We start from the raw sequence: 12276 nt of genomic DNA, 5'->3' as shown, positions 1-12276 counted from the left end.
CACCAATTACTACGGTTCTCAACAAAGTTTGGGATTGAAAAAATAAGGGGATACCAAGTGTAAGCGAAACATTGCTACGTGGCAGCAATGAAGTACACCTATAATATCCAAGAATTGTAGATTACAGAAGTAGAAAATGAAGGCTAGGAGGTCATAGGCGATTTCAACAATGAGCATGCTGACAAGAACCAAGAGCCTTTGAAGAATATCCTAGTTAATGATGGCAATGAAGAACGATTCTTCCTCCTCGGCTCAAGCTTAGTCGAGGAAAAGGAAAGTGAGTTGGAGGCTTTCCTGAGAGAAAACATGGAGGTATTCACCTGGACACCATATAAGATGCCAGGGATCAGCCCGAGGTCCCCTGCCACAAGTTCAACGTAGATATGTCAGCTAAACCAATAATCCAATGAGCCAAAAGACCAATATTAGCTCATATAGAAAAGGAATTGGAGAAGCTGTTGGTAGCGTAGGCTATCCGAGAAGTAAATTACCGACTTGGATGTCCAACATAGTGGTGGTCAACAAAAAGAATAGGAAGTGGAGAGTCTGTGTGGACTTCACAAGCCTAAACAAGGCTTTCCCTTTACTCGGGTCATGGGCGGATGAGTTTTCTTGATGCATACAAGGGATATCACCAAATAGCCATGTTTGTGTCAGATGAAGAGAAAATTGTCTTCATCACTCCAAAGAGACTCTATTGCTATAGAGTTATGCCCTTTAGATTGAAGAACGCAAGGGCAACATACCAGGGACTTATGACCAAGATGTTCAAGAACTTGATTGGTAAGACCGTGGAAGTCTATATCGATGACAAGTAAGGAACCTTCTGATCATCTAGTTGACTTCAATGAGGTGTTCAACACTTTGAAGGCATTCTGACTTTGACTTAATGCCTCCAAGTGTGCTTTCGGGGTGAGATTCGATAAGTCTTTAGGATATCTAGTGACAAGAAGGGAGATTGAAGCAAACCTTGATCATATCAAAGCCATACTTGATCTGAAGAGCTTGGCCACAGCGAAGGAAGTCCAAATCTTAACCGACAAAATAACAGCATTGAATGGACTCATAAGCCGAAGTTCAGACAAGTGCATGCTATTCTTCTAGTTATTGAAAATGGCCACAAATGCTTTGTGGATAGAAGCATGCAAAGTCGCCCTAGCTGACTTGAAAAAGTACCTAACTTCCTCATCATTGTTGTCAACCCCAATCCCAAGGGAGGAGTTATTTTTGTATTTGGCAGTTGCAGACCACTCGGTCAATACAATACTCATCCGAGAAGAAGAAAAAGAACAGAAGGCAATCTATTACGTGAGCAAACCTTTGGCGAGCACGGAGACAAGGTACCTTCCCTTAGAGAAATTGATGCTTTCCCTGGTAATGGCGTCAAAGAAACTGGACCACTACTTCTAGGCTCACAGGATCGTGATACTGACAGAGCACCTGTTAAAGTCCTTGTTATAGTATGGAAATCTATCTCAGAGGATAGCATGATGGGCGGTTGTTCTAGGTCAATACAACATAGAATACAAACCAAGGATAGCAATCAAAGGACAGGTCTTGGCTGACTTTATTGCTAAGTTCATAGCGAATGCAAGCTCGAGGCCCAAACCAGTGAACCTCGATCTGGGATACGCAAAGGAGACTGAAGAAACATAGCTGTTAGTTCAAACCACATGCCAGCAGAAGATAAGAAAGCCCAAAATAAAATATATAAGAAGCCAAAACCGTAAAATATTTACATTTGTGAGTCCTTTGTCTTTTTTTTTTTTTATGGTAGTTCAACTTGGCAGGGAGTAGGGGTAGAAGTGGTGTTAGTTTCACTAGACGGACTGATGCTGGAACAGTCAATCTGACTGGGATTCAAGGCCTCAAATAATGAAGCAGAATACGAGGCATTGATTGTCGAATCGAAAATAGCTATTGCAGTGGAAGCTGAGGAAATTGTAGTCTATTGCGACTCCTATCTCATCGTGAAATAGGCAACATGTGAGTATGCCGCCTAAAATGAGAGAATGATGGCTTGTATGAAAGAAACCATCAAGCTATTAACCTGCTTTTGGAGTTACAGACTTTAGCAAGTTTGTTGATAAGACAATAGCCATGCTGGCGCATTAGCAAACTTGGCCTCGGCCATTAAGTCAAACTCCCTCTAAACCATCCTGGTACACTACTTGTCAGGCCCAAGTGTTAAGCCCTTGATCACAGAATATGAAACAATGTGCATAGAGTTGGGTCCTAGCTGGATGGACCCCTTTGGTTAAATTCATTAGGGATAGCAGATTGCTAGAAGATAAGAAAGAACACACAAGGTCAGACTCTGATCGGCAAGATTCTGCTTGTAGGTCGAAGGTCATCTCTATAGGTGATCTTTTACTGGACCACTACTGCGATGTGTGCATCTTCCCACGTTGAAGATTTTTTTGTTCAAGATCCATGAAAGAGTTTGTGGAAGTCATACAAGGGGTAGGCCTTTGGCCCATAGAGCTATCTCGCAAGGTTATTAATGGCCTTACATGCAAAAAGATGTTAAAACCTACGTCAGAAAGTGTGAGAAGTGTCAGAGATTTGCGCCTTTAATACATCAGCCGACTGAGGACTTGAATCCAGTGTCCAGTTCTTGGCCATTCACCCAATGGGGCATGGATTTGATAGGGCAACTGGCCAGAGGAAATTCCTGCTAGTAGCCACATATTACTTCACAAAATGGGTGGAGGTTGAGCCATTAGACAAAATCCGAGATGTGGACATAAGGAACTTTATTTGGAGGAATATCATCACAAGATTTGGGATCCTTAGAGCCAATGTGGGAGACAATGACACCTACTTTGATAGCAAATTTGTCAAGAATTTTTGCGCTAAGTATAAGATCAAGAACTACTATCTAATGCCTAGCTTCTCTCAAAGCAATGGTCAAGCTGAGGCCTCGAATAAAACCATCCCTGATGGCATAAAGAAAAGACTAGAAGCTGCTAAGGAAAAGTAGGTTAAAAATTTGTCAAATGTTCTATGGCAATACTGCACCATGCTGAGAAAATCAACTGGAGAATCGTCTTTTGCCATGGCTTATGGCATAGAGGGCATTATACCATTAGAGATCGACATTCCTGGAGTCAAAATTCAGGCAGTAGAGAACGGAACAAATGAAGCCTTCCTAGCTTGAGATTTGGATCTGATTGAACAAAGAATGGAGAGAGCAAGGATTCGACTGGAGGCATACCAGCAAAGGTTGGCCAAAGAACACAACAAGAAGGTAAAGCCTAGAGAATTTCAAGTTGGAGATCTTGTTTGGGAAAAATTGTCAGCAACAAAAAAGATCCCAAAGAAGGTAAGGCCCAAACTGGGAAGGACCGTATATAATTATCTCGATTGTTGGCAACAGAGCATACCGGCTAAAAAAATTTAATGGCAAGGAATTGTCCAGACCATAGAACACCAGTAACTTGAAAGTTTTCTATCATTAGTTTTCTTTCTTTCTTTTTTAATGTAATTTAAAGAATAATTAGTTCAAGTATTGATTAATAAAATACTAGTTTGAATTTGTTTTTTACAAATTGTTGTCAAAGTTTGTAAGTCAGCTAATCATTATTAAGCAAAATAGATAGTGTTAAGCCGATGTGATGTTCCAAAGAGGAACTGAACGATTAATTTAGGCTTTTCAAAATGACAAAGTTGAACTAAGTTAAAGGATGTTTGAACGAGAAACAAGACGAAACTAGCCATGACATTGCCTAGGGGGCAATAACGTTGGACAGCCGACCTGGCTAATTTGTACAAAAACCCAAGGTAGTTAGTACTGTGAAATCGATGCACTGAGGTTGAGCCTTAAATGTTATGTTTAGACGAGCTAAACATGATGACTTTGGTCATGGATGTCTATGTTGGTGAGACTTAGGCAAGATTGACATGTATGATCCTTAATGTGAACATAACTTTTAACTTATATTCACTTTAGGAGGTAAGCAGCTGAGATGAATTGCAATTGGGATGAGTCGTTAATATGATTCGAAAAGAGTAACACTTGGCAAAATTTCTAAAAGTATTTAGTTTGCAATACCCAAGATGAAGTCATCCTAGATAATTGTGCTCTCTGAGATAAGTTCATCCGAGGTTGTTGAGTGGTCAAGATGAGATACTTAGAAATTTTTTTGAGAAACTATAAACAAGACATATAGTGCAAAGAAGACATACACTCAACACTTAGAAGAAAAACAAAGATGCATTCAAAGGTGTTCCATTACAAAAAAAGGCACGTCGACCTTGAAAGGTACAAGTCGCAATTGTTCAAACATCAAGAAGGAAAAAGTACAACTGAAAGACAAAGAGTAAAAAAGAAAAAAAGAAAAACCTAAGTACTAGGTTATGAATTAAGGTTTTTAGTCTGTCTACTTCAGCTGTTGTTAGTGCGTCGGCCTCGGTAGATAATGTTATGGCTTTGCCAGCGTTAGAGTTAGCTTCGATCTCTTTATCAATCTCCTTCAAAAGATCTTTGACAGACTTATCAACTATAGACTTGTCAGCCTCTTTGACCGTAGAAGTGCTCTTGGAAACTTCTTTGTCATTATCCTCAATAAGGCCCACCACCTGGTCATTGAGGGTGGGGGACTTGACACTAGAAGTGGTTTCCTTAGATGCCTCTTCTTTTTCACCACCCTCAGCGCCAGCAGCTTCTTTAGACTGAGTTAGAGATGGGGAGGGAAAAGCACGTAACGCTGACTGAGGTCCCGAAGTAGAAAGTTCTCGAGGACAGACATCTTTTTCAAAGAAGTGATCCAACCAAGATAGTAACCATTGTTGCAGGCCAAGTTAACATGTTTCCTGTATTGATCACGCGCGTCAGCTTGGCTTTTCTCATAGGCCTTCTCATTAGTGGCCTTAATTTCTTGATCTTTTGTGGCTAAGGCATCGGCCAGCTTCCTTTCAACCTCAGTAGCCTTTTTCTCAACAACCTTAGCCTTTTGTTCGGCATACCTTACTGTCTTGATTTTGTCTAACTGGCTCTTGATGGTAACCTCAGCCTTATTGAGTTGAGAGATGTAACCTGGTGTTTCCTGTTTCTTCTTTGTCAAGCCTTTTTTCATCAATTCGGCCTTGACGGCATAGGAATGGGCCTGCTGAATGGCCTACAAAGAAAGAAAGTAAATAAGTAAATTTTGACTAAGTATGGAACTTGAATGCAAAGGTAAGAGTCAGGAAGATTACCAGGACTGAATGGTGCATCATTAGAGCAAAGTGCTCATACCCATTATATTCATTTATGGAGTCCATGTTGATCGGCAATAGGAGGCCCGTGGTTAGCGCAACACCAACTTCAGGGTCCCTTTTTGCGCTGTCTTCGACTTTGAGAAGCCTGTCGCCCACCTGTATCTCGGGAATCCAGACGTCCTAAAAAAAAACGTCCTTCTTAGGGCTAACCAATCTTGGCTTCTTGCTGCATAGGTCTTTGACTGATTCAGATGTTGGCCTCTTCTTAGCTGCCATCTTAGAGATGGGCATGTTGTCCTTGGGGTCATTTTCCTTAAAAGAAGGAGTCATAGTTTGTTTGGCCTTTGCCTTGGCCTTTTTTTATTCTTTTTGGCTTTTGAACAAATTGAGGGGATGGGATGGATTATATTGTCACAACATCGGGAAAACTAACGAGAAGCTCTTCGGCGAAGGCAGGTTTATAGCCCATTTCTTTTGAGGTGGCAATGATTGTGACTCTAGTGCCAAGTTTGAAGGCGGGAAGAGTGATCGGTGGGTTTGTTGGGTCGTATACTGGCAATTCTAGTTCTCGGCATTTCCTGTTTCTGGTTCTCGCTGCACACACGTTAGAAGGTTGGCGACGATGTTGTCGTTAAGATAGTGGGACAAGTTGTGATGGAGCCGATGTTGATGGTGAGTCAGCTAGGTCAAAGATTAAACATTGATCTGGCAATGTTGATGATGACGGGGTTGTTGCTAAGGGCAAAGATTTGCACTTAAAGAAAATATCAGGGAGGGGAGATTTGTACATTGGGATGTAGTTGAGAAAGATTGGGGCTTTTGTTGATTCAGAAGGAGGTCTAAAAGCATGTCCACGTCGACCTTTTTAACGTAGGCCTTTCGGACTACTTTGCTAGGTTGTTCGAGTACTACAATAAATGAAACAAAAGATTAGGGGAAAAAAATTAAGTGTAAGGTGTTGGAATGAAGTAAGAAAGTGTTGGGAAGGAAAGTGTTGGGAATCTAAGGCTAGGACGCTAACCCTCATCACTTCCTAAGGGCTTTCTGGGCAGAGGGAAGAGATGCCGGTGAGCATCTAGAGCAAACTCCCAATTGCCCGAGATGATCAAGTAATCCTCTCCACCACCTTTGTTAGAGTCTGGGAGGTCGACGATTGCTTTGTATGCAGTGGATCTTGGCTTTAGGTAGTACATGATGCCACTTTTGGACTGAAGCTTACACATGGTATAACAGTAGTTGACATCAATGAGGGTTAACCTAGCGTTATTTCGGTTGCAATAGTTTTTAGAATAGGCAATTGAGGGGGAACCTAACTCCACCTTCAATGATGGACACTACTGGAAAGGACATGAAGTCTTTTCCCAAGGTGTGTGTGTCGGCTTTACCAGCCAATCTGATGTAGACATCGGCTGGGATGTCGAATTCCTGGAGGAAATATTCTACCTTGGTTGGGGAATCGACTCTCCATTTGTGTATACCCATAATCTCGGCTAAAGATTTTGATGTTGTTTGCCTTAGGTAATTTTGGTGATCTATGTTTGGTGAACCCGGGGTTTACAGTGGAATTTTGGGGATCCAAGTTTGAAGATTCTGGGAAAGGCTATTGGTGATCTAAGGTTTTGATGTTGTTTGCCTTAGGTAATGTTGGTGATCTACGTTTGGTGAACCTAGGGTTTACAGTGGAATTCTGGGGATTCAAGTTTGAAGATTCTGGGAAAGCCTGTTGGTGATCTAAGTTGTTGTTTTTCTAATGTGTAAAAACAAAACCCAATTTCTTGACTAGGTTATGCAAGGACAACAGGTTACTGTACAAGAATGAGGAGCAATGATCTGGAAAAAGATAAATAACACAGAAGACATGGTTCAGAGTTAGAAGATTATGCAAAATGGAAATGCGGGATATGAACAATGCATACCATTGTAAATATGAACGACCATGGATGGGTTAAGCAAAACCAAGTGCAAAGTGTGCAAGAACAGAGCATAATGTGTTTCAAACTTCAAGAAATTAGAAATGTGTGCAGTGTTTGAGTACAGGAGTACAAGAACATGAAGAGCTTCAAAGACTGAAATTGAAAAGGTGAGGGACTTATATATTGAAATTGAAGCGAACGAGATCTTAATTGCATTCGTCGGAGTGAGAGGCTTCAATTGATCGGAGCAGAATGATGGTTTGGTTACCGGAGTTGGAGAACCAAAAGAGTTGCAGAGAGCTTGGAAGGGCGTTAATGGCAGATTATAGAGAGAGAAACTGAAAGAAGAGAGAGTTGAGAATAAAGAAGTGAAGTGAAGTGAAGTGAAGAGAGAGAGAGAGAGAGAGAGAGAGAGAGAGAGAGAGAGAGAGAAACAATTTTGAGGAAAACTGAAAGGGCAGCAAAAGGTAATGATTTTGAATCTTTAGGTGACGCGTCTGGCTAACGTCAAATGATGTCAAGCAGCGTGGTTCAGAGGTGAAATGACGTGTCTGAGGCGTGATTGGTACAATGCAGTGAATGGGTGACACGTGGATGAAACGGTTGAGTTTCTTATGACATGACAACTCATGAATCTTGGATTCTTGAACTCTTGAACTAGCGAGTCATGATCTTGGCTAGTAGTGCGATCTCGAATGAGATGTTGGTTCATCGTTCTTGATAAGTGGACACTTGAGTCCTTGTTTCTTGATGCCGGCGAGTCATGACCTTGATCAAAGAGTACTTTCTAACATGTTATTAGGCCAACATGCTAGGAGGTCCAACAATGTAGGTTCTATCACCTCAGGATGCTAAAGTAATAGAACCTAAGGGCAGTTGTGGGGATATAATTTTCGGGAGATCCACGTGGCCGAGGTGCAATGTGAACGGATCACTTCGGCGAGGTTGTTATGATATTGTCGATATGTGATGCGATAATATCAGAATCCGATAGAAATGGATAGAGGACAAGAGTCCCAGATGATTTGAGACACTCTGTTTGGATAGAGATGAGACTCTTGATAAAAAATCATTCTTATGTAACTAAGAGTCCAGGATAAGTGTTGCTCTTGAGTCCTATGAAGTCGGACTTCTAGGGAATGAGGGCACTGCTTGGCTATAAAAGTAATGTATCCCCGTGGGTCTAAGGTATGTTATTCATTGTGAGCTATTTGTTTGAGCAGTTATCTTGTGAGATTATTAACTGACTTGATCGCCGGAGTGCCCTCAGGTGGACGAGCCACCGCGGTATTTATTGTCTTCTTGTGTGCAAATACTAACTTAATCTATTCTTCTGCGTGCTCTCCAACTAAATTTTCTAAATCTCAACAAAGAGATCTGTTTGATTGTAAGATCAGAAATCAACACCCATAAAAAGTAACTTAATATTTTTTACTACACTTGAACTTGGCCCCCCTTAATAGAATTTCAATTTGAATTTTTTACTCTCATGGTGGGTTTCCTTTGAACCAACTTTTTGTTTTAAAATAATTAATATTTTTTTAGTGATTGAACTTTTAACCTCTCATACAAAAATGTACAAAAATGACCAATTATATAGGTCAATAATTATATAAGTAAAAATAAATGAAAAACTATTTAGAAATAACTGTAATCGGTTTATTGATTAAAACGTGTATGTAAAAAATTATCTTTTGTTCTGTAATGTTCTGAAACCATAACTTAATATTTTTTGTTGCACCTAATTTGCTCCCCCTTAATCAAAATTTTAATTTGAATTTAACTGTCATGGTGAAAAACGTTTTTCTCAAGTTGATAATTACTGATTAGTAGATCCATGTCTCTAAAATATAAGTGAATAAATATTATCTTCAAAATGAATTTGTTCATATATTTAAAAAATTTGTGAACAAAATACAGATTGTGATTAATTCAAAATATTGGATCTTATATTCAAAAATATAAGGGATATTAAAAAATAAAAATAAAAACTCAAGATTTGACCCTTGTTATAAAATAAATCCTAATTTTTTAATTTTATCAATTTAAATTCTAATCTTTTATATTTATTTTTAATTTTATTCATATATTTTCGTTAAGTAAAATTGATAAATAATAATAATAATAAAAAGAGTGTATTTTAGCTATTAATAACTCAATGTAGATATATATAATGTTCAAAATACCTTTTTATTGAATTTAATGATGATTTTTTTTTTTTTTTGTTAATTTTACTTAACAAAAATAGATATATAATTTAGATTAAAAATAACATAAATTTATTTATAAATCCCATTTAGAGGATTTATAGCTCAATAATAAGTACATAAAATATTTTTATGTTCTACCTAGTCCCATATATTAGGAGCTCCTTTTTTCTTTATTTATTATATTTTTGGGACTATTATACCCTATGTTATATTTTTGTGTGTAAGTATTACACACAAATGTAATCATCACGTTTTCTTTTTCTGTTGTGGTAGTTTTGGTGATCACCGATTCTAGAGAAATTAGTGAGATGTGTTTCTCATATGTTTTGGTAGGGTTTCGAAACTCTATTTTACACATTGGTGGTGAGAGAATATTCTTCCATTGTTGCGGTTCGAAATTCTCTGTTATTATATTGATGCAATTTGAAACTTTGTTTGATTTTAGTCAAAGATCGTAGGGGCATTACAAGTTCTGAAGTTCAGTGTTCTTCCATTGTTAGATGAAGGTTATTTGTTTTTGCCACTGTATGTATGTGTACGTGTAGTAGAGATTCATATTGAGTAATGTTTGGTAAAGATGTATGTTCAAAATTGTTCAATAATTTATTAAAGTTTGCTTATTGGTTGGGTATTTTAGTGAATGTGAACGTTTACATCCAATGAAGCCATTATTGTAGATTATCAGATTTTAACGTTTTGCATTTGGTGATGTGAACTTCAATATTAGAAATATGTAATGGTTGTACACTACAACATATAAGAGTTTTAGAGACCAAAAAGTGAAAATTTTGTTGCAAAAGACATTTAGGGGCTAATTTCTATCGTCATGAGGATAGTTACTAAAAGGTCGTCCCGAAAAGTCAAAAACAAAGCATTTAGCAACAAAATTTTGAAAATGTCACTAATAAATAGATTTTTAGGAACAAATAATTTGGTCTCAAAATAGTTTATTTTTTTAGACAAAAAAATTTGGTCTCAAAAGGATAATAATTCATCACTAATGTCCAATTTTTGTTGTTAAAAATATAATAACGACACTTTTCGCAACAAAATTATTTGGTCCTTAAAAAATAATCTTGTCCCTAAATTTTGATCTCTAAAACCTTCATTTTTTGTAGTGGCATGGTGTGAAACGTAAATTGATAATTGCATAATTATTACAGATGTAAATGTTTACATATCACTGATTATTACATAAGTTTTGCATGATTTTTGTATGATTAGTATATGGTGTAAATGTTCACATTGTGTGCAGTCATTGCTTATTGTAAATTATCACATTCAAAAATAGACATACTACCACACACAACAAGGTGGATCTTAGTAGAAATAAAGGGAAATCAAGGTTTTAGGGCTAGGATTTCAGAGTAAGGGTACTAGAGAGAGAGAGAAGAGTAGGAAAGAGTGAGAAAAATGAGTGTTTGTTCGACCTTTAAGTGAGCTGTCTCGACCAGACCGCTCGAACGAAGTGCTAAAATACAAAGGGACTACTCGAGCGAACTTTCCACCACTCGTGCAGTAAACACAAGGCCTTAGAAGTTTTGCAGAGCTACAGTGAAAATACTGGGAGCTTGAATTTTACGCTCGAGCGACCTTCCTTTGCTTAAGTGGTCTCGCTTGCAAACCTGCGAGATATTGGGAGCTGCAATTCTCCACTCGAGCGACCAAATGACCACTCGAGTGGTCACCCAAAATCAACTATTACACGTCAGCTCCTTTTTCGCCTCTCCCTCAAAGCCCAAACCGTTTTTTCTTCCACAACTTCCTTCCTCTTTTACAACCTCCCTGTTGCCACCGATGTTGCCGCTTCTTCTTATCATTTTTTTTCTTTCTCTTCCTTTTGGCACCACTATCTCCTCCATATCATTCTTGTTCTTCTTAAATCTCTAACCGTAACAACACTCCTATCATTCTCTACTTTGGCCATCACCGCCGCCGCTAACAACATCAAAACATAGATCAGACGTTGTGAATCTATTGTTGTTGAAGGAGTTGAGATCAGAGGTGCCAGCTTCATCTTCTGGTTCAAACTCACATTCTTGAAACGAAAAGCATAGACGAAACGTTGTGAATCTATTGTTGTCGAAGGAGTGGAGATCAGAGGTGCAAACGTCATCGTTTGGTTCGAACTCGTGTTCTTGAAACGACGAGAGAGAGAGAGAGAGAGAGAGAGAGAGAGAGAGAGAGAGAGAGAGATGCTAACTGAAGCAAAGAAGGGAGTGAAGAGGTTGGTGACAATGACGACAATGAGAGGGTTGACTAGAGGGATGAAGGAAGTGGAAGAGGCTGTTGGAGCTAGGGTTTGGATTGGAGATTAGGTGGGGTGAGAAGGGATAGGATAGGGATTATTGGTGTACTCAAAGTGAAAACAAAAAACAAAAAAAAAAATTAAATTTAAGTTTGGGGTGTCATAAGTATTATGGTGCTCAAATAACTTTTTCCATTGTGCCTATCGAACCAAACTCACTTTTTATACAGTGTTTAAATATTTAATTAGTTGATGTAACTTGTAAGATATTTTAATTAGTGAATGAATACTAAAAATAGAAAAAATATATACAAATTATTTTTTAGATTAATTTTCTAGACCCAATTATGTGTAAGTTAGATAATTGGTTGATAATTAAAAAAAATATGAGAGAGAGTTTACTTAGATGTTGTAATAAACAGTCACATCATTGAATTTGGAACATAAATCTATTTTTTTTAGTCTAATTAACATCACTAATAAAAATATGTGATGATTTAAATACTTAATACACCAAAAATATAATGTACCATACATCATATTTGCTTTCTTCCTCTCCAAAAATTCTTCTTTTGTTTCTTGGCTAAAGATAGATCTAGAGGGTGTGGAAGGGGGCGACCATACCCTAAATTTTTTTAAAATATCATATATTATATTAGACAATTTAAAATAATTAAAAATTATAAGAATTTGTACCTCTAAA

The 12276-nt window shown here is 38.0% G+C and overlaps 1 protein-coding gene across 1 annotated transcript; it reads left to right on the top strand.

Moving 5' to 3' along the window:
- Positions 1–2632: 2632 nt before the first annotated feature.
- On the top strand, positions 2633–2983 carry LOC145823728 (uncharacterized). The gene has a single exon (XM_082923253.1). The coding sequence runs from the start codon at positions 2633–2635 to the stop codon at positions 2981–2983; it is 351 nt and encodes a 116-aa protein (XP_082779379.1).
- Positions 2984–12276: the final 9293 nt, after the last annotated feature.

This window comes from Camellia sinensis, chromosome 4 (assembly GCF_055761805.1).
Source record: "Camellia sinensis isolate YWXY chromosome 4, ASM5576180v1, whole genome shotgun sequence".
Taxonomy (NCBI): Eukaryota; Viridiplantae; Streptophyta; class Magnoliopsida; order Ericales; family Theaceae; genus Camellia; species Camellia sinensis.
Note: the sequence above shows the minus strand (reverse complement) of the source record. Positions and strands in the feature narration are given on the sequence as shown.

What these genes read in the sequence shown, in the direction of transcription:
- LOC145823728 (XM_082923253.1), top strand. Translation starts at nt 2,633, where the DNA reads ATGGGGCATGGATTTGATAGGGCAACTGGCCAGAGGAAATTCCTGCTA.